General features: G+C 36.6%; 1 protein-coding gene across 2 annotated transcripts in view; it reads right to left on the minus strand.

The window, feature by feature from the left end:
- Window positions 1-26,655, minus strand: part of OLA1 (Obg like ATPase 1) — a 174,221-nt gene that overhangs the window by 64,212 nt on the left and 83,354 nt on the right. For both annotated transcript variants that reach the window (XM_054477567.2, XM_054477566.2), the window contains one exon: window positions 2,009-2,184. In XM_054477567.2, the coding sequence (XP_054333542.1) occupies window positions 2,009-2,184 (176 nt within the window). The remainder of the gene's footprint in view (window positions 1-2,008; window positions 2,185-26,655) is intronic.

The raw sequence follows: 26,655 nt of genomic DNA on the forward strand, positions 1-26,655 counted from the left end.
CCAAGATAGTGCCACTGAACTCCAGCCTGGGCAACAGAGTGAGACTCAGTCTCAAAAAAAAAAAAAAAAGAAAGAAAAAAAAAAGGTATATCTTATGTCAGAGTATATCTACCTTGCTCTCAGGAAAAACTCTGCTTTAACATTAAAAAGTCAGCTCATGTTTCATGCTAGAGTATATTTAACCTAAGTCTTTCACGCTTATTGACATAAAAATACAAATGGCATCCAAATCTAGAAACTGGAAACTTAATAGGAAAAGAGGTTTGAATGTTGAATTTCTGAAAGATTACCCAGAAAATAGATACATTTAAATGAACAGGAAGAATCAACAACATTAAAGAATAATAGGTAAATACCTGGTAAACAAAATGACCTGCCTATCTTTCTCATAAATGTCAAGTAGCTATCTCTTTTATATCCATCACTTTGTACCTTTAGACCATTTGCTAGAGAACATAAGAAATATATTTCTAAAAGAAACTTCCCTACAGTAACTAGTTGATATCATAATCATATAGGTATCCCTTTTCTTTTCTTTTTCTTTTCTTTTTTTTTTTTTTATTGAGACCGAGTCTCACTCTGTCGCCCAGCGTGGAGTGCAGTGGCATGATCTCGGCTCACTGCAGCCTCCACCTCCCAGGTTCCAGTGATTCTCCTGCCTCAGCCTCCTCAGTAGGTGAGATTACAGGCGTGCACCACCACGCCTGGCTAATTTTTGTATTTTTAGTCGAGATGAGGTTTCACCATGTTGGCCATGCTGGTCTCAATCTCCTGATCTCAGGCGATCCACCTGCCTTGGCCTCCCAAAGTGCTGGAATTACAGGATTACTCTGCCCAAAATCCCCTTTGCCATCATGGGTCTAGTACATGGTGATGGCTTAAGGGAAGCATCTGTTAGTCTGACGAAATTCTATGCTCAAACCACAAAGACATCAGGCACCAAGGAGTTAACACTCCTAGGAGTAGCCCATAGCCAGTAACTGATATAAATTGGTTGATAATTACCCCAGCTTCCTTACTCTTGCCAATGGGGGGTAACCTGCTCATTTACATACTTTGTGTTGGTTACTTTCTCTTACTAGTTTCATTTTATTTTATTTAAAAACATATTTTATTTATCTGTTTATTTATTTGAGACAGAGTCTCACTCTATCACCAGACTGGAGTGCAATGGCACGATCTTGGCTCACTGCAACCTCCACCTCCCGGGTTCAAGCAATTCTCCTGCCTCAGCCTCCCAAGTAGCTGGGATTACAAGCACCTACCACCACACCTAGCTAATTTTTGTATTTTTAGTAGGGACAGGGTTTCGCCATGTTGGCTAGGCTGGTCTCGAACTTCTGATCTCAGGTGATCCACCCGCCTCAGCTTCCCAAAGTGCTGGGATTATAGGCGTGAGCCACCACGCCTGGCCAGGGCACCGTTTCTTAAATGTTAAAGACAATTCAATCATATGTAAACTAAAAGCTTCAAAATACATTTTGGAACATTTATTACAATGTTACTAATAATCATTCATTATAATGTGATAGAAAACACATTTGAATATTAAGAACAATGAGGCATGTTTTCATTCCATAAAATATTAAAATGATCTGTCTACTTTAAGAGTGTATTCATTTAGTCCACCCCTATGGAGAACCAGGTCTTTGTATAAATCACTTCTTCAAATCCATGAAAACTATATGAGTCATTTCACCAAATCCAGTAAGTTTTTCATCATAAACCACACTTTATTAACACTAAAACTTGAAGACCTACATAGTAATCATGTAAACACTCACTACTACTGCTAACTACTGCTTGCTTAGAACCCCCTAAATAGCCTATCACCATGGCCCTTGGTTGTTTAAAAATAAAGTTTCTTAACAATTTTTTTTTAACAGAAATAACCCTTGGCTTCTAAAATTCCATAACAATATTAGATATATCATATGCATTATTTAAAAAATTTAATCAAGAAAAATAAACACTTGAGTATCTAAAGAAGCTGTAAACTTTTACTTACATATTCAGGTTTTAGTTTTTTATCTCCTCCTCTCACAGCCACCTTTTCTAGTTTATCTATAATGGGCCCAATCATTTCCTCATCTTTAAGCTGAAGCTCTTCATGTATTATTTCTATATCTCGAATAGGATCTACACTTCCTTCAACATGCGTGATATCATCATCTTCAAAAGCACCTAAAATGAATTAAAGGGAAGCAATTCAACAAACAAATAATACAGAGTGTTCATTATGATTAGAGTGAAAGATTCCTAGAAGGTTAACAAATAAATATAATAAATAAATTACTCTGGCTTCTTGGCAAGTAGGACATAGCATTTTCCCCCCATTTAGTAATACTGAGGCTACTGGCAATAAAACTATAGTTCAAGAGCCTCGATATTTCAAAAATTGATTTAAATAAATAAAATTATGGTCTTTATAAAAACAAAATTATGTTCTAGAACTACTGGCATTTCCAAGTTTGGTACATTAAAAGATACTGAATTCCAGGCATGAAAGACTGAAGTTCTAAACTGAACTATTAGGGTTTCCAAGGGAAACCAGATTTAGGGAGGGGGGGGTCTGAAATCATCTGGCAGACCTCTTCCCTGCTTCAATCTACTTTATCACTGTGGTTCTGACGGTGATTAGATAATGAACCACTCAGACACACAATTTACACAGCAGCTAATTTCATCGGCCTGATTTGAGGGTATGGTTTTTAGGGGGCTATCAAAGAAGCAGATGAAGGTGCATTTGTCATATATGAGTGACAACCATTCACACTATCTGAACAAAATGATGCTGGCCCTTATTAGAAACACATGCTATTATCACATATTTAAAGTGCAGTTGAAGCCATAATTTCAAATTGCCAACTGGAAACATAAGGGCAAAACAACCAGATATTACTGAAGCATGTGTACTGACTTTATGCCCTTTTGAAGACATAATGTGGCAACATAATTCAACTGGGATTTACTCAAATTACCAGATAAAGAACAGTATCATAAAAAATGAACAAATACTAAGAAATATTACAAACAGAAAGCAATGATATATCCACCAAACAATACACACATCTATAAACAAATTAATTTCATTAAAACTACCAATTAGATTATAGTCCCAAAATGAGATGTTTTCAAACATAAAGTATCAATTATTTTAGACAGAGGTATCAAAGAAACCATGAGAGAGTTTGATTGAGTTTGGTAAGAGAAACAGTGAACATAGCTCACTCTTAAATACCAAAAACCAAGATACTCTTGATACAAGTTATAAATTGTTTTTAAATATAATTTCCCAGAATTAAAAATAATTAAGTTGTATCTAAATGTGGATTATTCAGTAATAATAATAAAACATAAATATACTATTACAATTAAGGTATAGGTATGTAAAGTAATATTTAAGTTTCTTGCATACAAATAATATACTATTTAATGTCAAATTCATATGAGCAAAATTAGCAGAAATGAGGAGCTACATTATGTTTTACTAATAAACACAACAGACAGCGGTTTAGGTAAATTTTTTGAATCTTTGAAAATACGAAGGAAATCTCCCTGAAAGCACAATATTATTTACTTCTTGTCAAGATTTGAGGCATCTTATGCAAATAGCACGATAAAATAGGAAAATAAAAATGGAAGCTTCCTGGCAGTCAAGCAACACAAATAACACTGTAACTTATAGGAGTGACTAAGCTTTCTGTGACACTCAGAATGAAAAATATCCTATATAGTTGTCTCTATGTAGGGTCCAATGACTAACCATAGTGATGTCCTCAACAACATCCCAACAGTAAATGCATTAGCAGGTTTTAAATGGCAATTCTTAATTACAATCCCCAATTTTAACCAAGTGGATAATAGAGAGAAACTTAGTAACTGCAATTCTTCTGAAAGCAAAGAAAACAAAGCCCTCTGATGATCTAAACAAATCCAAAGAAAAAAACAGAATAAAGGAGGAAGGGGAAGAAATCATGTGTCTATCTTGCAACCTTCAAATTATCTTTTAGGTTGGGTGTGGTGGCTCACACCTGTAATCCCAGCACTTTGGGTGGCCAAGGTGGGAGGATCACTTGAGCCCAGGAGTCCAAGACCAGCCTGGGCAACAAGGCAAGATCCTGTCTCTACAAGACATTTTAAAAAACATATAGTTGGGCACGGTGGTATGCACTTATACTATTGGCTACTGGGGAGGCTAAGGTAGGAGGACTCCTTCAGGTCAGGAGTTAGCTGTAATAAGCCACGATCATGCCACTACACTCTAGCCTGGGCAACAGAGCAAGACCTTGTCGAGCAAAAACAAAAACCCACAAAAAAAACCAAATTATTTTCTAGATTGTACCTTACCTAGACTCTGCCAAGGACTAGCCTAGGAAAGGAGCTACGACTGTATCATCACTAATCTATTCCCTCTACTATAAGAAAAAAAACTCAAGCCACAGACCTTACATAGTCTGGTGGCACTGTTGCTCCCTGCCCCAAGGTTAGTATTATTGTTAAATTCATTTGTATTGTGAGGTGGTAACACACCATAAGTAGAATTTAAATTTATTTCTGAAAAAAAATTGTCAAATATTAAGGTAAAAATTAAGTAATGGGAACACTAAGGCTATCCTGTCAAATGGAATACCCTAGAACGGGCCTAGAACAGCCATAAAATAAACGCTTCCATAAAATTTGGTGGCCATTTGGGTAACTTCTCATTTCTTAGAGCTAAAAAATTGGAGATTCTTTTCCAAAGACATGCTTCTGGGTCAACCAACTTCATCATACATTTATGTCATAGCGTTTTTTTTTTGCATCTTGCCTCCTTTAGTACAAGATTTAATGCTCAACAATATAGTCTTTGAAGCCTGGCATGGTGGCTCACACCTATAATCCTAACACTTTGGGAGGCTGAGGCAGGAGGATTGCTTGAGCTCAGGAGTTTGAGACCAGCCTAGGCAACATTGTGAGACCTTGTCCCTAAATAAAAAAAATTAGCCATGCATGGTGGTGCATGCCTGTGGTCTCGGCTACTTGGGGACCTGAGGTGGGAGACTGCTTGAACCTGGGAGGTCGAGGCTGCAGTGAGCTGTGATCACGCTGGGCGACAGAGTAAGACCCTGTTTAAAAAAAAAAAAAAAAAAAAAATATATATATATATATATATATATAAAATCACAGAATATATATATTCCGTGAACTCAGAAAGGTTTGCTGATCATAGAATCTTTGACAAATTACCTAACCTCTATAGATCTTATCTTCGCATCTTTAAAATGAGGATGCTTCTACCTCTCAGAGAATGGATATGATTAAATCAGATAATATATGTCAAGTGCTCAGCAGAGAGCCCAACACACAAAATTCTTTCAGTGATTGGGGAATATACTATTTTTTTATAATGTAGGAATTACTAATTTAGAAGAATTCCTCAGCAATATACTCAAAACATTAATTTTGAGTAATATAGTTTCATGCTATTCAATTCACCTTGGAAAGGATTAAAATAAACAAAGTTTCTAGGGTTTTTTTCCCCCCAGAAATTCTCACTAGTTCACTAGCACACTTTTACCCTAGTCCATGGCCTAAGTTATTTCAACCTCACATTAACTAAACTCGCATTTAGTTTTAGTGCACTGGTAAATTCAGAGGACAGACTACGCTACATTACACTGCAATGCTCGATGAGAAAGTTACTTTCATTACAATTCTCTTTCAATTTGTCTATGTCAAGAAAGTCTCAGTTTAATGCTGTTTTTAATGTTTATCTTTTTCTCAACAGAGCGAGCCTTAGTCTCAGAGCTTCTAAAGATTAAAAAAAATTAAAAACTGCAGTTTTTATTGCATTTATTTTTATTAGCTTCAATTTTGACAAGTGATACTAATTTTCCACTTACATTAGTGACAAAGTTCCCTGTTTAAATAAATTTAGCCAAAAATGTGAGTAATTATGTATAAAGTAACAATCATATATTCTGGTAAAATAACTCCTATCAAGAGAAATGCCTGAAAATACTAACTATAATCATATTGATGATGCTAGGATATGATATAGTTTTTGAGAAATTTATTTTTGGTGCTAGTCTACATAAAATAGGGTAATATGATAGAGCACGTATGTGTGTGCTGAGAAGAGTGAGGAGTTGTGCTCTTCAGCTAGGATAGGCAGGAAGATTTCTCTGAGATGACATCTGAGCCAAATGGCAAGAAGGAGGCAGTAATGTGAAGATCTGAGGGAAGAGGGTTCTTCTAAGTATAAAAGCCTAAAAATAGCAATAAATTTGAAGTGCTTCAGAAAGAAATATGGTCAGTATAGGTGAACCATGGCAGGGGATGGAAGATAAGAGTTTAAGGTGGAGAAGTAAAGCAGTTCACATACATTTGTAAACCATGAGAGTTTGGATTTTATTCTAGCTGTAATGGGAAGTCTGGATATTGACTGGATAGTTTTAAACAAAGGGAAGGCAGGGTGATAAGACTTATGATTTAAAGAGGACACTTTAGCTACTTTAAAAAGAACAGATTCCAAGAGAGGAGGCAAGAGTGACTGCAGACAAAGTTAGGAGGTGGCTTTAGTGGTGCCAATGAGTGATAACCAGATGAGTGGTACTCAAATAAGACTGTGGAGAACAAGAGGAGCGTTTGTACTAGGACTATATTTTAGAGATAGGCTAGATGTAGGATGTAAGGTCATGAATGAAGATATAAAATTGACAGTTATCAAATGTGTTTAAAGTAACAAATCTGAGTGACATCACCTAGAGAGAGCACTCCAACACTCAGATGTCTGAGGGAGGAGAACTTGGCAAGAGACTGAGAAGGACTGACCTAAAGTCAGAGAAAAACTAGGAGTATGCTCTTATGAGAGTGAGGGAAAAAAATGCTTCAAGAAGGAAGGTGTATTCAACCGTCAGATACTATTTAGAGATAAAGACAGATAAAATTTCTTATAACTCAAGAGTCCAAAAGAGCTAAATTTTAGCTTTTCTAAATTCACTGAGTTTTGAGAACATTTCCTCTTTCAATAGGTGCACTAATTATATAAAGTAAGAAACCCTAAGATTTCCCACAGTCTGTGAAAGTGATCCTATCAGTCAAGAAGGTGGCCTACTTAGAAATCATAGCCACTTTCAAAGGCTCACATTCCAAATAAAATGGCATAAATAAACACCAAAATAAAAAGTATACTTGACCAACTGCAGGATGGTCAACCAACTGACACCCACATACCATCAACAGCAGCAGAAGAAAACTACACTCATACAAGCATTAAAATCAAGTCACACATTTTCAAGTTGGGTGACTGAACAACAACAACAAAAAAGGCCAGGTGCGGTGGCTCACGCCTGTAATCCCAGCACTTTGGGAGGCCGAGGTGGGCGGATCACCTGAGGTCAGAAGTTCGAGACCAGCCTGACCGACATGGAGAAAACACGTCTCTACTAAAAATACAAAACTAGCTGGGCATGGTGGTGCATGCCTGTAATCCCCAGCTACTCAGGAGGCTGAGGCAGGAGAATTGCTTGAACCCGGGAGGCGGAGGTTGTGGTGAGCCGAGATCGTGCCACTGCACTCCGGCCTGGGCAACAAGAGCGAAACTCCGTCTCAAAAAAAAGAAAGAAAAAGAAAAAAAATCAAGTCCACATAAGGCTTCAGAATTCTTTCTTATGGCCTAAAGGATCATTTAAGAACCTATCTTTTGTAAAAATAAAAACATAAAAAAACCATACCTGAGGTTCAGTAATTTCTTCCGTATTATTTCTTTTTCTTTCAAACTCAAAATAAAATTTAGTAGTCTATTTGAAATAGCACATACACTATATGATCACATTTGTATAAAGTCATTTCTCTCTCTTAATGACACCAACCAAATGCTAATGAGAATTTCTGGGAAGTGAGCTACTGAGTAATTTTTTAAAAACTTCTTCATCAGTTTTGTCTCATTTAAACTTTTTATAATAAACATGCATTATTTATACAAAAACAAGTCATTTTTTATTGTTTGTTTATTTATTTATTTTTGAGACACAGTCTTGCTCTGTCACTCAGGCTGGAGTGTAGTGGTGGGATCTCAGCTCACTGCAACCTCCACCTCCCAGGTTCAAGCAATTCTAGTGCCTCAGCCTCCTGAATAGCTGGGATTTCAGGTGCGTGCCACCATGTGCAGCTTTTCTGTACTTTTAGTAGACGGGGTTTTGCCATGTTGGCCAGGCTGGTCTCGAATCCTGGCCTCAAGTGGTCTGCCTGCCTGGCCTTTTTAAGTCACTTTTTAAAAAACAAAATAGGCCAGGCGTGGTGGCTCACGCCTGTAACCCCAGCACTTTGGGAGGCCGAGGCGAGCAGATAACCTGAGGTCAGGAGTTCTAGACCAGCTTGGCTAACGTGGTGAAACCCCATCTCTACTAAAAACACAAAAAATTATCCAGGCTTGGTGGCATGCGCCTGTGGTCCCAGCTACTTGGGGGCGCTGAGGCAGGAGCACTGCTTGAACCTGGGAGGTGGAGGTTGCAGTGAGCCAAGATGGCGCCACTGCACTCCAGCCGGAGCGACAAGAGTGAGACTACGTCTCAAATAAACAAAACAAAACAAAAAACACAATAAACAAGTTTAATTTGCACAACGAGAAATACTCACATAATGGGTAACTAAAATGTTAACAATGGTAAACTCTCATTTAAAAAACTATTTGTTATAGAAAAAAAATTAACCATAATAGGCTTAAGCTGGATTCTATCACAGAGATTTCTTACCCAGCAATCCTACAGTGTTTCCTTTCACAGCAAAGTACTCTTTTCAAACCTTCTTGACTTCTCTCACATTTCTAGTGCTTTCTAGTTCGCCCCTGCTACCTTAACCTTCCCCAGTTCACAGGGAAATGCATGTCATTTCTGGAGAGCCAACCCCCTTTTTGTTGTTACCTAACTAACTTTTCCTTCTTCCCAGCAGTAAAATGGACAACATCACCCCTTCTACTATTTCTGGTTAATCTCTCTCCCATCTCTGTGCTGGATATTAGCCCCTCCCAAGGAAGTTTGCACCACAGATTGTTGCTTCTATTTCCTCAGACCTCAATCTATTACACCTCTCTCCTGTATTTGTATCTCCTCCATTTCCACTAATACTTTCTCATCAACATTTAAGCATGCTTAAGATTCTGCATTAAATCAATCATGTCATTCACCCTGGACATTAATTTCCCCTCTAGTTATTGCTTTCATTCCTCCAGTTCAGAGCCAAGCTTCTTGAAGGAGCTGTCTACATGTGCTCTCTCCACTTTTTCCACCTATTTACAACTCAACCCACTATAGTCTGACATATGCCAGCACCAAGCTAACAAACTGATCTTAGAAACAACATCAGTGATTTGCCTTAATGATTTTAAATCTAACAGCCATTCTATAGGAATCTTGAATGACCACTCAGTAGCACCTAACTTCAGAGCACTGAAATAGTAGTCCCTTTCATTGCTTCTTTCTAACTGCATTCTTCTGATTTTCTTTCATTTTCTCTGGTCATTTCTTTTCTTGTTATAACTTCCCCATAAATGTTGATGTCTTTCTTAGCTCTCTTCTCTTACCCCTCTATTACACTTTCACTAACAGAATCTCCAACTCAGAACTCCCCTGAGTGGCTCCAATATACTCTGAGGCAGTATCAAATGAAATGAACCAAAAAATATTTTTAGTTAGTTATATAAACCGTTTCTAATATAAAATCTATTCACTAAGTGAATAAATGCAAAATGTCAATGCTTTTACTCTAAAATTATGACTTTTCTAATTTCTGTACCTCCCTTACTGAGGTCCATTCAAAACACATATTTACTTGGTGAGATACATTTGACTATTCCTATGGTACTGGACATTCTGCATGCTACTTATTTATTGGTATGATTTGGCAGAAATGATGAGTTGGCTCTTTTCAATGATTATAAATGGACTGAAGATTAATCAGTTTACTCATTCACTCATGGCCTGTTCTTACTCCATAAAGATGTGAGTAAAAAGGATAAATCTACACTCTGTTTAGGATGCTGAATCTAACCTGAAGGACTTCAGAAACAAAAATATACTTCGGAAATTCAGGACTTCAGTGAACCACTTTCCTATGTTACTACTTAAACTTGGGTTGTATTCAGTTTTTAGAGTCAAGAATCCCTAGATAGACATAGAAATACATGATGTATTAAAGAGTACAGGCTTCATTCACAGCAATACTTATAAACCATCTGTCATAGAAAACCTGGGCTATAGTTTCAATGTGTTCTGCGGAAGTTCATGTGTTGGAAACTTGGTCTCCAATGCAGCACTGTTGAGAAGTGGGATCTCTGGGAAGTGACTGGGTCATGAGGGCTCTGCCCCCACAATGGATTAAGCCATTCATGGATTTTTGGGTTATCAAGGGGGTGGGCTACTTATCACCAGAGTGGGTTTGTTATAAAAAGTTCGGCCATCTCTTATGAGCTCCACCACCATATGATGGCCTGTGCTGTGCTGCCTTGGGACTCTACAGAAAGTCCCCACTAGCAAGAAGACCCTCACCAGCTGCAGCCTGCTGGCCTTGTACTTTCCAGGCTCCATGATTGTAAGAAATAAGTTTCTTTTCTTTATAAATTACTCAGTCTCAGGTATTCAGTTACAGCAAGAGAAAACAGATTAAGATACCTTGATATTCCACATAGCATGTCTAGAGTTTTCTTGGGAATAAGAGGGTACGTAATCAAAATAGACCTATTTGACTTATGCTTTTTCCGTATTCTACCACTACACAATATAGAGACAAAGAATTCCTTGGTATATAAACCAATGCATAAACTGTCACCCTCTCAACACATATGCAAACTACAATATGCCTTGTTAAATATAAGTTTTCCAATCGGAGAAAGCCTCCTTATATACCCAACAATGTGCTAAGTGTGTGAGAATTAAAAACAAAAGTCAAAATAAAAGGATCTTGATCTCAGTAACTGGACAATCTGGTTAGGAAACAAATTTAACCTATTAAAAAGGGAGAGCAATATTCACTAGCAAAGACTTTAAATATAAGCATAATTAATAACAGGTAAGCAGCAAGGCCTTTAAAAATAGAAAAAATTAGAATAGGTTAAGAAGATGAAGAAAGGCATGACAAGCAACAGGAGAAAACATCAGGTAAAAAATAAAATTTGAAATGAACAAAGCTTACTGGAGAGCTGATCACAGTGAGAAACTGTGTTGAAGAGTAGAAGATGATAAAAGGTGGGCATGGAGGATAGGGAAGTCCAAATATCAGGGTAAGTCTGGAGCTCATCTTCTAGTCAATAGGGAGCCAATCATGAGTCTTACATGAATGAGTAATACAGAAAGCAGCATTTTAGAAAGACTAACCAGAAGTAAAGAACCAGCTAAAAGGGAATTGCTGTTCTCCAAATACGAAGGCATTGGAATTCTGATGGGACACATGATAACAGGATGAACAGTGCAAATTAACTCAAGAAAACAATGTCAACCAGATAACCACTTTTCTAAAATGCAAACTTCGGAAAAAGAGAAATAAAATTATTACACAAATATATGGTCATATCAAATCACAGCACCAAAACAAACTATATGCCACATTATTTTACATTGCTTTCCAGTTTGTCCTATGAGTTAACAGTAAACGTTCTGAGTATTTATATTCTAATCCAGAGTCCCACCATAATCACTCAGAGGTTAGGGGCCAGATTCCTAAACCAATAGAAGATCGATTATTAAATACAATGTTAGAAATCAAGACAAGAATATCCTGCTTAAAAAAAACCTTGTTTTCAAATTTCCAATCCATTCTTCAAAACAAAGTATTACCTTATGTCAGAACTCTGGTTCCCAACTTCCTTATAGTTCTCTAGCTCATTAATATTTCAAGAGAAGGGAGAGAGCTAAACATGCATTGGCAATTCATTTAATATCTGAAGTTTTATTAATAAACACTGGAAAATACAAACTTCTATTTATTTTCCATAAATGACATGACAAAAATTCTTTATTGCATTGGGGTGGGAGCGGGGATGTGAACGGGGCGGGGGACGAGGTATAAAAGCTAGTTATTGCACACTCCAAAAGCTCTGATTTGAAAATACAGTTTAAGCCCTGGTTTACAGAAACACTTTAAAACTCTAGTCTTAATCTAGATAAAGCTCCTTACCATCTTGGCAACAAAAGCGATTTGAGCAAAACCATAATCTAATTTAACCTAAAGCTTGTAATATGTATCTTTGCATTAAGTAAGATGTGTAGTTTTAATCACTTTCCTTAAGTTAGAAAGTGGGGCCCAGCGCAGTGGCTCACGCCTGTAATCCCAGCACTTTGGGAGGCCTAGGTGGGCAGATCACCTAAGGTCAGGAGTTCGAGACCAGCCTGGCCAACATCGTGAAACCCTGTCTTTACTAAAAATACAAAATTAGCTGGGCGTGGTGGTGCCTGTAGTACCAGCTACTCAGGAGGCTGAGGCAGGAGAACTGTTTGAACTGGGGAGGTGGAGGTCGTAGTGGGTGGAGATTGGGCCACTGCACTCTAGCCTGGGTGACAGAGCAAGACTCTGTCTCAAAAAATAAAAATAAAAAAAAGTTAAAAAGTGGGGGAAGAGCATCTCAATTTATTATATTCACTTCAAAAATCAATTTGCCTTTCTTAAAACAAGGCAAATTTTGGAATACACAAAATAACTAAAGCACATTCTGCTAACAAGATTCCACTTAAAAAGATGTAGGTTTACGTTTCTAGCCTTCAGAGTTTGAAACAAATGAAAAGAGTCATATTAATTAGTGAATATATATTTAGATCTCTGGAGAAACAAAATATTTTGCAAATATATAAAAATGGAAATAATTGGTCTAGTAATGTAAAGTGTTAATTACTTGATGCAAAAGCATAATGGAATAGTATAACTGGAATTGGTGGGTTGTACTGATTTACAATAAGATATCAATCAAAAGTAACCTCTACAGTCTTTAATATTTGTTTTCCAGGGATATAACAAAGGCCATAAAATAATCCAGTCGGTGCTACAGTCTAATTGTTTAATGCTGGAATAGAAAACAGAACTACGAGTAGCCAGAAGAACGTGCTTTTGCTTTGCTTCTCTCCCCTCTCCTCTTCCTTCCTCCTTTCTCATTACAGGAAACAGCCCTAAAACTGAATCTAGACCAAGAGGAATAAAACTACCATCCCTTTGACACATTCAAAAGTTGATTAAGTTTTCAAAAAGCTTAGTAAAATAAAAGGCATATGTAGCTGACTTTGAGGGACTAGTCTAAAATTAAAGAAATTATAAATGATTCCTACAGGACTTTTACGCAAAGTAAACTTATATGGGAGCAATCAAGCAAGGCTGTAAGTAAAAATAATTCCAAACCTTGAGATAAACAGATATTTAGCATAGGAAAGAATAATAAAGTGGGTCAATTCAGTTCTGAGAAACCTTAAAAATTGTTATTTTCTTCTAATTTTAAGAGTTCTCTTAAATTAAAAATAATATACTTTTAAGCAGTGAAAAACAATATTGAATAGTAAGATGAGATAAAGAGAAAAAAAGCAGGTAGAAAGACATGAAAAACATTAAAATTGGAGCTTATATTTAGTATAGTAGCAATCAAAAAAGCCTTCTGGTTATGACCGACACCACTTAACTGACAAGAAGCAACACATTACAATATTATACAGCGTAATTCTTCTAAATGTACAGAACACCAGAAAATTCTGCCTAACAGTTACTGGTATTATACTTATATTGTAGATAATCAGACATCTGCACCATTAAAGAATCCTTAAAGTCACTTAAAAGTTATGAATTATAACCCAGAGTCAACACCTGTACTTAATTATATTCAATTGCTCAAGGGTTTTAAATTTTTAGTTGCTGCAACATAGCAACTCTTTTCAAAGAAGTAGGCAAAAAAGAAGTATCTTAATGAGAACTAGCATTCGGCTTTCAACAAGATTTTTCACTTCTTATTCCTTATTATATAACAGATACTTTAAATGTGTAAAAGGCAAAATTAACCAATGTTATTTTGTTTTTATTTTGAGGTGGGGTCTTGTACTGTCGCCCAGGCTGGAGTGCAGTGGCACAATCACGACTCATTGCAGCCTTGATCTCCTGGCCTTAAGCGATCCTACTGCCTCAGCCTCCTGAGTAGGTGGAACTACGAGTGTCTGCCACTGAGTCTGGCTAATTTTTTTTGTTTGTTTTCAGTAGACATGAGGTCTTGTTATCTCGCCCAGGCTGGTCTTGAACTGCTGGGTGGAAGCAATCCTCCCGCCTCAGCTGCCCAAAGTGCTGGGATTACACGTGAGCCGCTGCACTCAGCCAATCAATGCTATTTTGAATTAATATTGAGATTCTGCCCTACTTCCAATATTCAGCTGACAGTTTCTGTTGTATTTACCCTTTGCAATAGCCATCTCGCTATTTTCTTAACTTACAAAACATCACTTAGCCTTCTGCCTATAGAAATAGTTCTGTATAAACTGACCTTGCCCTCACCCTTCAAACCTTACCATCACCACTCTCCAGAAATCCTCAGCTCAAGCCAAACTCTTGTGCTGACTCATGAAGACCAGAAAGTTCCTCATGTTCAACTATCACTGTATTTTTTTTCCCATTGCCCTTTTTGGGCCTCAAAGATAAAAAAAAATCCTTTCTTTCTATTACAAATTACATCCGTCCTTAAAATGTAGAGTTTAGTTTCCCCTCATTTACAAGCAATTCTAGAGGAATTCAGGTCTAAGAGATCTCCACCATACTTGAGTCATAGAGGAGTTGTAGAGACTTGTTTGGAATAAAGTTCAGTAAAACTGGTGGTTACATATTTTACCTTAAATATGGCTTCTGAGAAAATCCATTTTTACACCTTTCCAAGGAGTCATATTACAAGGAGGAAAAAAATGCAAACACAGAAATTAACAAAAACTAGAATTCTGTCTTTATTAGCAATACTGTAAGATATGGATAAAGGGGACATGTGAACCATTCATTATTCAAGAAATAAACTAAACAGCAAATCAGAGCTTTAATTTTTCTAACGTTGGCACTCACAATATCCATTTTCAATCAAACTGAATTACTCTCAATGCTTTCATTTCTCATCTTCCATGCTGTTACTCATCCCTCTGCTTGGAATATTCTTCTTCCTTACTTCTGCCTTTCAAGAAAACCTTACATATCTTTCATGGCCTTAATGAAATGTCACTGAAATGGTATCTCCATAGCAATATGCCTTCTCTAACCATACCCTCTATTTGAACTGCCACAATAATCTATCCATTCTATTCATCTGACCTATAGCATGTACATCTAGTGTTAGAATATCTGATTCTATGCCTAGTTACCTAAGCTTGGGGATTATGTGTATCTTAAATGTCTTTCTAGTTCCCACCAGTGCCCTGATCAGAGCTGATGCACAACAGGCCCAAAAAAGGAGTGAGCAAAAATACAAGTGAAGACATGACTGAAGAAGGAATCAATGAATGAAAGAACGCCTCAAGCAGTTATTGGCACTTAGAATGAAAAACTGTTAGAGGGAAACTACAGATTCTAGATGAAGCTAAACATGCAGCACAACAGAAAAAGATCAATTTCACAGCACACAATAAGACATTTAGTGAGCATTTCAAAGAAACTAGTGCTAAGCATATCAATCACAAAAATTACTAGAGAAGCAAAGCATAAAACATGGCAAACTACAGACTGCAATAAAAGACACAAGAAATTTCTTGTTATCTCTTCATCCCTGAATTGCTTAACTATTAGTGAAGGACAGACAATTATCTTCTGAAGACTTCTTGGGTGTTTGCATTAGATTACATATTTTAGTAAATACAAACAATTGTTTAAATGTATAAGTCAAATTAAGGAGTGGGAACACATACCTACATACTATAACTACGACCAATGAATGTAGCAATAAAAAAAGAGAAAAAAGACAGAGAGATAAGGGATAGATTAGCATGAATCAGGATTAAGGAGGGAAGGCCGGTATAAAGATGAGGCCTTTCAGGGACAGATATTTGCAAAGGGACGCAGAGAGTAAAGAAGACATTCCAGCAGGATGGAAGTATAACAGAAGTGATTAAGGGCACATACTCTGGAATCAGAACATCTGGATTCAAATCTGGATTTCAGACTGACTGATTAGTTGTTGGATGAATTTCTCTATGCCTTAGTTTCCTCTGTAACATGTACACAATAACAGTACCTACCCTCCTAAGACTGTCCTGAAGATTTAGAGTGATAACGTATGTAAACAGCTTAGGACAGGACCTCATAGAGAGCAGGCCCTCAATGTATTTAACTATTAAATATATTTATAAATGAAAAGCTAAAGACAAGGTATATACCAGGGTTCCTCAACCTTGGCACTAAAAACATTTTCGGACAGATAATTATTTGTCGTGAAGGGCTGACCTGTGCATTGTAGGATATTTAATGGCACTCCCTGGCCTCTATAAACTAGATGCCAGTAACACACACGCACACAAGCACCCCAGCTATAAAGATAAAAAACTCCAGACATTGCCGACCTACAGTTGAAATGCATTAGTACATACTGAAAGACAAAAATTGTGCTGTGTAGTAACCAAAAGATATTACCATAGGTTCAAATGTGTAGATGTCAATTGATTGAAAGGCTCTAACACTGAGCTGGGGAGTTGAAATTTAATCTCTTAGATGAGAAAATTCTATGGAGATTTTCAGAGACGTATGCTTGTGATCTTGCTCATGCTGGCTTGTTTGCTCCCACTTTTTTTTTTTTTGAGATGGAGTTTTGCTATTGTTGCCCAGGCTGGAGTGCAGTGGTGCCATCTTGGCTCACTGCAACCTCCACCTACCGTGTTCAAGCCATTCTCCTGCCTCAGCCTCCTGAGTAGCTGGGATTACAGGCACCCACCACCACACCCAGCTGATTTTTGTATTTTTAGTAGAGACAGGGTTTCACCATGTTAGCCAGGCTGGTGTCGAACTCCTAATGTCAGATGATCCACCCGCCTCAGCCCTCCAAAGTGCTGGGATTACAGGCATGAGCCACCATGCCCAGCCTGCTCCCACACTCTTTAAATGATTCTGTCAATTATGTTCAAGATCTAATAGCTTGGAGAAAGACTGATGGTCACAAAGTAGTTTACTGTTGGATAGTAGTAACAGAAATGACATCAAAATGGTCAAATCTAAAAAAAAAAAAAATGAAAGAAAACAAAGTAGAATTTACAAAGTTTTTTGGTCTAGTGGGCAAGAAGAATGATAACAAACCGAGAAGAAATAAAATGTGGCCTGTCATCCACTTGGAGGTGTATAAATAGTTAAAAAGATACACATTTTAAGAGATATATTTAACAAATGTTTACTGGATGTTAATCACAAAGAGAATGGTGCCAGGAGCTGGAAGGCAAATTTCTGAGATAAGAAAAAGTGGAACACAACTAGTTTCCACTTTCAAAAGTGATTACAGCCTAACAGGGGAGACAGATCAGCATATAATAAAAATAAGAAAGTAAACCCAAGATGAAGGGGAACAGGGAAGGAGTCAGTATTCACACAAGTTGATGGAAAAAGACAGCCTTCAAGGTTTCAAATTGGAGCACTGGTGTTATGTAGATGCCATTTAAAAGTTATACTAAGAGTCATGTACAGGTTTTGATGAAAGTATAAACTATTTTTTAATCCCATATTTAAGTGTATTTTGATGCTGTGAGAAGAGAGAAAATACTGTCTCTGCTGGAATTTGAAACTAGTGTTTAAATGCTTGGAAAATGTAAACATGGGACAGGTATTAATCAGTCAAGTAAATGCCTGGCTATTTAAAAAAACTATTTTATAACCTTTATTCATAATGTCAATGGATTTTGACTTCTATCTAATTTTTCTAAGATACAGAAGGGGGAATACAGAAATGTAAGAGGGATGACTCACCAAGAACACCTAGTGTTATAATAGGAAGATGATGGTTTGACTAAATACACATTACACAATAGAGATCACATTCTTGGGTCCAAAAGAAAAGTACTGTGATGGTAGATGCCCTGAAACCAGACAATATACCTCACAAAATACACCATTAAATGCATTAACACACAGTTCTAAAATGAAAGTAGAAACATGTAAGAAAGGATAAGACCTAGGGAGATGAAGGACAAGCAAGCAACCACATCCTTTGGGAGCAGACTGTGTAAGGGAGGCCACTGCATCCCCAATACTTCTCTGATGTAACCCACCTCAACTGGCCCAACAAAATGGGTACGATCTACCTGAGATCTTTCTAGAATTTCTACTGCAATCTTATAACGTCCTAGTCAGTCTACAAGATCTAGTCCTCAACAGTTAAGCTAGAGCTATCACCACCAGGTGGTGCCAAATCAAAGCCAGTATCAGAATGGATTTGGATGGGCCAGGACCTTGTGACACCCCTTATTCCCCTGTGGTCAGCTATGCAGGTTCATCCTGTCATTTCATTCACTTAGAAATACAGTGATCCCATATTTTATGCAAATGAAACTTTTAGACCCACACAGCACGTTATGGTACAGAAGGGGTGGTTATTGTATTATATTCTTGGTGGGGGACAGGCAGTACAACCGGGCTGTCTTAAGACTAGTTGCAAATGAATATATTTAAAAAATTTCTTTCCTGCTTTATGCCATATTTCATTAATATAAACTCAGATACAGTCTTGAAAGTAATCAGAAAATCATAAATAAGAATGCAGTGCTTAAAAAGTTCTGACATCATCAAGACTTTAGTTAAATATGAATACATTTAATGCATCAAGGCTCTTACTAAGGAGCCATGATCTTTACGCCATGATTTTCCACAAAAGTGAAAGGATATTATCACCGATCCTCCTGCAAAAAGTTCAGTGATCCCATTAGCTCTTTTGTCTACAGAACTATTTTGTCTTTAGAGCAAAAAACAGGGGGACTATTGTAATAAAGTAGAGAAATCTCTCCACCTATTTACCTCTCCAATGTAAAATCAGAACAATGAAAAAACTACGAGTATTTATCTAAAGGCCTCTAAGAATCACCTCAAATTTTCCAGTAAAAGACTTCATGGCAAACTTATTCCCCTCCATTTCCATCTAATCCCCCCACCACGGGATTTTAGCACTGCTAATATGTTATACCTGTCAAGATCTGATGACTGTATGTTATGTATTCATCTGAACAGAACCACTACACTTAGTTACAGGCTATCATCAACCAATTCATTCTCTTGCTAAAATCAAGTCATCCAATTACTCCTTGACTAATCAAGGCTGTTTTGGCTTTTTCTTTTTTCAAAAGGTACTCAACAGCATAAACAGTTCACTTACAAGAAATGGAAAGGGGCTAATCAGCAGAATTATTGTTTTGCTGCTACAATTTGCAGTATTTAAATTTAGTTGCTGATTGGACTGAAAGTTTTATGATATAGCATATGAAACTAGTTTAATACAACCGTGAAGCTGTGTAGCTGTATTGTCTTGCCACAGCTATATTGGTCTACTTTGTAGGATAAATAAGTGACTACTTTCTTTAAAATAAGGATATTTAAAAATAATAAGTATTAGTGTACTTTCCCACATACACTGGTTTTATAAACAAAGGTACACAGCTATTCATTCCCCAGTATTGTTTTTAAAGTTAGCACCTGCATGCAACACCATACACATGTGTGTGTTACATGTGTACAAAAAAACCCACAACTGCTTTGGTTTTTCATCTACATTTATTTTGGATTTTAAGCAATAATAAACTAAGGACAGAATTATTATTTAAGAAAATAAGATTTATCTAAATGTTTAAAATAAATACATGTTACCACTTATATAATAAATAAAATGATTAACATTACTTCTAAAATGGGGAGTATTACAATTATAAGAATAATTCTGGGTGCCATAAACTATAAAGTTATTATCCATCAGTATTGCTATTCTTATCTATATAGAATGTCTGAGAGAACATCTAACAGAATGACTAATGTTGGAACACCAGACTAAAGCCTTGAGTTATATTTATTTTATATTTATGTTATGTATATATTTATTACAAAGTATTTAAAGAAAATGTTTTTATATGTCACACCTTGATTAAAATCTTCAGAAAATTTTGAAAAGAGAAGAGATCCAGTCTTGAGACTGAGATTTATTTACTTCATTAAATACAGTGATATATTAACCAAACTAACAAGTTTTACTTCATAGGAGAAAATAAATTTATAAAATGCTATTATATTAAAATAATTTAACTTTTTAAAACCTTAAACCATAAATAAATTCTTTATACCTTGAAATAACAATATACATTAATCATCGACGAGAACATACATCTTAGAAAATATAACATACATATAGGATTAAAACAATTTCTGAATTTGTTATACATATGCACATACAAGTAACATTTCATAGAAGTAATCCTCCATAGGCTTATATTTTGCATACTAAAACCTATCTGGAAATGAAATTCTATACAAAATTGTAAAACTATACTTCCACTCAATGTCTGATAGGGTTATTCAACTTATAAACATTTCAGAAAAGTCTTGATCTCAGAAATGCATTAACAAGGCATATAAATGCCAGTACATTTCAAACAAATTATTCTCAATTTTTAAAAAATTGCTACCTTTTAATAATATTTTTGAAAAAAGATTCAATCTGGTTATGCTGAGATTCAAAAAAGCAAATAAATTAAAAACCAAAATAAATGAACAGAGAACTAATATTCTTTAAAGATGAATACTTCCCAGAGTAGGCACACCTGCCAATATATTAAAAATAAGTAAAATCAACTACAAAAGTAATAAATCAAATGCCATGATAGACTTGACTTCTCGAGACAGCATTTTCAAGCCGTCTTTGTGGCTTTGTTTGGCGCCATGGTCCTTTAAGTTTTGTCTTCATAAAGCCCTAACTAGTTGTAATCATTTGCAGCCTAATTGTGGACATTTATCTGCTTTTCTTATGCATAGAACATAGCTATTAAAGCTGAATGGTGATGGTGTGAAGTATAGGTTAAATTGGGTGAAATTAAAGCAAATTACTCCGGGATGTGGAAATCTGAAAATAGAAACCACCAATGATTTGCAACCCTCTTGATGATCAGCTTCACAGAACCCTAAACGACAAGAAAACTTACATATTTTAAAGTTAACTAGGTTTTTAAAAATAATATGTATAAATGTATTTTTAACTACAGCACCTCTTGGTAATGGTGGAAAGATTATTTGTTTAACTCAGCTGCAACGTTAAAAAGATCATGAGTTTCTATTTTAAATAGCACAGTTCATTTTTTAAATAAGATTTCCATTTCTTCATATAAATTTTTACCTATAAGAATGCATCCAACTATATCACATACATAGTTAATACAATGCCATATAATATTTTGCTAGCTAAGTTTTAATCCTGAATAAAAGTATAATATGAGACAACATAAGTTATAGTAACAAAAGCAAACTAACAATGTAAACATAAATGTATTATATGCCTATAACTTATATAGGCCTACTTATACACATGCTGTATATAAATATGCATGTGACTAGCATAAAGAAAAATACACAGTGGCCTAGAAATAAATGTAAAACAGTAAAATATAAGAACTTTATTTTCATTTATCTAAAATCTTATTGCTTGACTAACAGATTTGGATAAAGACAATAAAAACATATATTGACCAGGAGCAGTGGTTCACGCCTATAATTAGCCAGGTATGGCAGCACACACCTGTGGTCCTGGCTACTTGGGAAACTGAGATGGGAGGACTGCTTTAGCCCGTGTTCGAGGCTGCAGTGAGCTATGATGGCACCACTGCACTCCAGCCTGGGTGACAGACTAAGACTTTGTCTCTTTTAAAAAAAAAAAAAAATACACATACACACACACACACACACACACACACACACACACACAGATAGACAGACACACATACATACATTTGCACCCTGCATATTCTCTTAGGTAACCAAACAAAGTAGTCGAAAAAATGTACTAGACCACATCTAGATAAGCTTACACTAAAGTAAGAAAAAATTTCTAGCAATGAAACTGATATCCTTCCTTCTTTTATTGACTGCTATGTAAAAAGCATATTTTAGGTATCTAGGGAGAGATGAAATTAAATGACATGGCCCATACTGTCAAGGAGTTTACAGTCTAGTTGGAGAAATAAGACAAGAATATGTAACTAAACCATGGCATCAAAAAATGATCCTACATGAAGAAGGCTCCTAATCTCAAAGGCAGGAAAAGTGAGCAAAAAGGGGACAGACGAAGTTCACAGAGGATACGGACCTTAAAGGACAAAACTTAGCTAGAGGTAAAGCAAAGGCAAGGGTGGAATACATAAGGTACATTCAGGACACAGAGTAAATATGTCTGAGGAAAATTTAGAACAGAAAAGAAAGCACTGGAAAACATACTAATGTTTAACAATGAAGAGTATTGAGTACCAGGCAGAAAATGGAATTCCCAGGAAGGCACGAATGTTTTACAAGAGGCAGTAACATAATCAAATGCAATGACCCTCAAGCAGTGATACATGTAATTTCTCAAAGGCCATATCACAACTAAAGATGATATGCCAAAGATGTGGTCCTCTGGAATAACAGCAATACTCGTGGACCTTAAGTCCTTGTCCCATGCGAGGCTACGAAGGTATTACTGCTTCCTATTTAATAACTGTATGCTTATGTGTTATCTTTTTGTTTTATAGTTAGTATAGTACAAAATTGAATATTCACTGTAATGTTCAGCTACTAGTAGATTTTTATTTGTGTGTATTTTTAAACCATGGCAATAATATATACTTCTAAATAATACTATGATGCTGATAAAACAAGTTAGAAATTTAACAAAATACACATAATTATTTTCTGTTTTGTGAAAAATAGACTTTTAACCCCTCTATGGTATAGGAAACCAAGTACTGGGGCATATCACTAAGTGATATAATCATGGTTAAGAATCACTGCTCCTGTAATCCCAGCACTTTCGGAGGCCGAGGCGGGCGGATCGCTTGAGTACAGGAGTTTGAGACCAGCCTGGGCAATGTGGCGAAACTCGTGTCTCTACAAAAAATACAAAAATTAACTGGGTGTGGTGGAGCGTGTCTGTAGTCCCAGCTACTCAGGAGGCTGAGGTGGAGAATCGATTGAGCCCGAGAGGTCAAGGGTCCAGTGAGCTTTGATAGTGCCACTGCACTCCAGCCTGGGCGACAGAGTGAGACTGTCTCAAACAAAGAAAAGAACCACTGCTCTTAAAGGAAGAAACTGGAAGAAGAAAAGACTGTAACAGTTATTCTCAAAAATCTTCTAGTGTGTAGATGATTCCCAGCCCTCTCCTTGATTCTGGATTACTAGGGAGAAGCCTGAGATTCTGCATTTTAAAGTAAACATATGTCTGAGACAAGTGATTATAGGGTCACACTGATCAGAAAAAGAGACCCCCAGCAACAATTTATTAGTAAGGGCAGTTAAATGGTAGTGAAAATAGAATAAGGCAAAAAAAGAAGAGAAGTACTTCCAGAAAAGACTGATAGAACTTGATGACAGATAACAGCAATAATATAAGGTAAATCCATTTTATTAATTAAAAATAAATAGGCCGAGTGTGGTGGCTCACGCCTGTAATCCCAGAACTTTGGGAGGCCAAGGTGGGCAGATCACCTGAGGTCAGGAGTTCGAGACCAGCCTGGCCAACATGGTGAAACCCCGTCTCTACTAAAACTACAAAAATTAGCCGGGCATGGTGGCAGGCGCCTATAAATCCCAGCTACTCGGGAGGCTGAGGCAGGAGAATCGCTTGAACCTGGGAGGCAGAGGTTGCAGTGAGCTGAGATGACGCCATTGCACTCCAGCCTGGGGGACAAGAACAAGACTGTCTCAAAAAAAAAAAAAAAAAATATATATATATATATATATATATATATATAAATAAATAAATGTTTGGGTGCCTGCTTAGAAAGCTGATCCAAAAAAAAAGGTTTTTTCATTTAGAGTACAAAACTACTTTATTTAACCAAATAAACAGACTGTTTAAAAATAAACAGAAATGAAACTTTTAAAACGTGGTGGTACAATTTGGCTGTGTCCCCAACCAAATCTCACCTTGAATTGTAGTACCCACAATCCTCATATGTGGTGGGAGGGACCTGGTGGGAGGTAATTGAATCATGGGGGTGGTTACCCCCATTCTGTTCTTGTGATAGTGAGTTCACACAAGATGTGATGGTTTTATAAGGGGCTTTTCCCTTTACACATTCTGTCTCCTGCCGCCCTGTGAAGAGGTGCCTTCCACCATGCTTGTAAGTTTCCTGAGGCCTCCTCAGCCTCATGCAGAACTGTAAGTCAATTAAACCTCTTTTCTTTACAAATTACCCAGTCTCGGGTATTTTCTTCACAGCAGCATGAGAATAGACTAATACACATAACATTTAATAAAGTTTCAATTTATCCTATGCCCTGACTTTCTCCCATATGGACAAGGTTAGATTTGGTACTATGCAATATCATTCTGCATAGTGCAGAATGGAAACCATCCTGTTTTATGTTTGGTGATCCCACAAAGTAATATATCGGTTCCATTTTCACAAACAATAAGCTTCACCACATATTTAATGAAGAGGAAACATTTTTATTACAATTCTGGTAATGAAATTTCATCAGAATTATACTGCTCTAACTCTCATAATAGCGTGATGTTTTAAACCAGTATTATGAGGTATTACCAAGATGACATAAATGTATTTTCCAGTTAAGAATCAAAGTAAATAAGTTCTTAAAATGTTTAAAGTGTAAAATTTCACAGGTATTTTCTCCCCTCTCCAAATTCACAGAATTATCAATAACAGTTTCAAGTTTATCACTGATAGGTAGAGATTTGTTGTTCAGGCATCTATCTATACTCTCTTTTAACTCCCCAACTGCTGCTTAGGAATTTATGTAACTTCAGGTAAGATTATTTTATCTGCTCACAGTGACTACTGAAGGATTGATTGGGCATGTGACTTAAGCTGGCCCAATGGAGGAAATTTCAAAATTTATTGCAAGACTTGAACAAAGTCACGCTTTTTCCTCTGACAGATGTGAACTAAAAACCACATGGCCAGTGAAATGCAGGAAGCCATGTTAAAACCATGAGACGAATCAGCCAAAAGATGAGTAAAGCTGGCCAAAAGGTAGAGTAGAGACAGAAAGAAATTAAGACCTTAGGGAAAGTTCTGAGTCAGCGCACTGATCACGTATTGCATGAAACCATGTATCTTATCTTCTCAGTAACTGCAAGCCAATATATAGACTACCTTTATTTTCTAAGCCACTTTGAACTGGAATTCTACTGTAACTGAAAGTATTACAACTCATATATTAGGCTTCCTACCTAAATAAAACATTGTAATAATGAGTATCTACTGTCCCATATTTAAAATGGGATAAAGCAAAAATAAGGGTGGAATGCATAAGGTATATTCAGAAAACAAATATGTCTAAGGAAAATACACCCAACTGACATAAGAGGTGAAAGAAAGGGTATGTTCAGTCCAACAACAGTCCTGTCTTCAGAAATTGTGAGTTCCGCCATTAACTTGCCCAAGGTCATATACCTAACAATCTTTTTCAAAGGTTTCTTCATTTCCAAACACTGATAATATGTACTGAAAAAAATTGTGAAGCGAAATTTCTGACACAAAGAAGGTATAGAACGAATGTTGATCCTATTTCCGCCTTTGCTGGAGAGTCCACGCCAAAGAAATTCTTGTCCCTTTTCATCTAACCAAAGTCTTTCCAGTTTAAGTTTTCTTTCTTAAATGTAAAATAATTTGTTTAAATAATGTTTAAGTGCTTATCATATGCAAGAGTATCACCTATCAAAGGACTGGATTAGCTTATCAAATTAAATAATTTCAGTAACAGAGACAAAAAGAAACACACTTTATAAGAATGAGAATGCCGTTCCTCTATTCATTGTCTAGCAAATGATTTACCATTCATAACTCAAATGTCAGGCTGGGCGCAATGGCTCACGCCTGTAATCCCAACACTCTGAGAGGCTGAGGCAGGTTGATCACTTGAGGTTAGGAGTTCGAGACCAGTCTGGGCAACATGGTGAAACCCCATCTCCACCAAAAAATACAAAAAAAGTAGCCAGGCATGGTGGCATGTGCCTGTAGTCCCCAGCTACTTGGGAGGCTGAGGCAAGAGAATCGCTTGAACCCAGGAGGCAGAGGTCACAGTGAGCAGAGATCGTGCCACTGCCCTCCAGCCTGGGCAACAGAGTGAGACTCCATTAAAAAAAAAAAAAACTCAAATGTCACCTCCTATTACTTATTAGAAGATAGTATGTGATAAATTTGTAACTAACTGATGAACATTTAATTTTTGACCTAATTCAGAACATTTCAATTCACATACTAAAAATAAGCCAAATTATTTACAAGTGGGACCAAAATCTACCACCTGCAGAGGAAGAAAATATGACAGAGCCTCTGAGAAGCAGTTTCTTAGACAGACTGCGTTTGTTAGAACAGATATCAGATTTGAGCAAGCAGATACAAGAAGACAAGGAAGCTCTCCTTAGAAACCCAACTGTGGGAGTTGCAGTACTGGTTCACATACTTGGGAAACATGATCTGAACATGAACTCTCAACAGCAATAACAACAAAGATTGG

The sequence above is a fragment of the Pongo pygmaeus genome, chromosome 11, assembly GCF_028885625.2.
Source record: "Pongo pygmaeus isolate AG05252 chromosome 11, NHGRI_mPonPyg2-v2.0_pri, whole genome shotgun sequence".
Taxonomy (NCBI): Eukaryota; Metazoa; Chordata; class Mammalia; order Primates; family Hominidae; genus Pongo; species Pongo pygmaeus.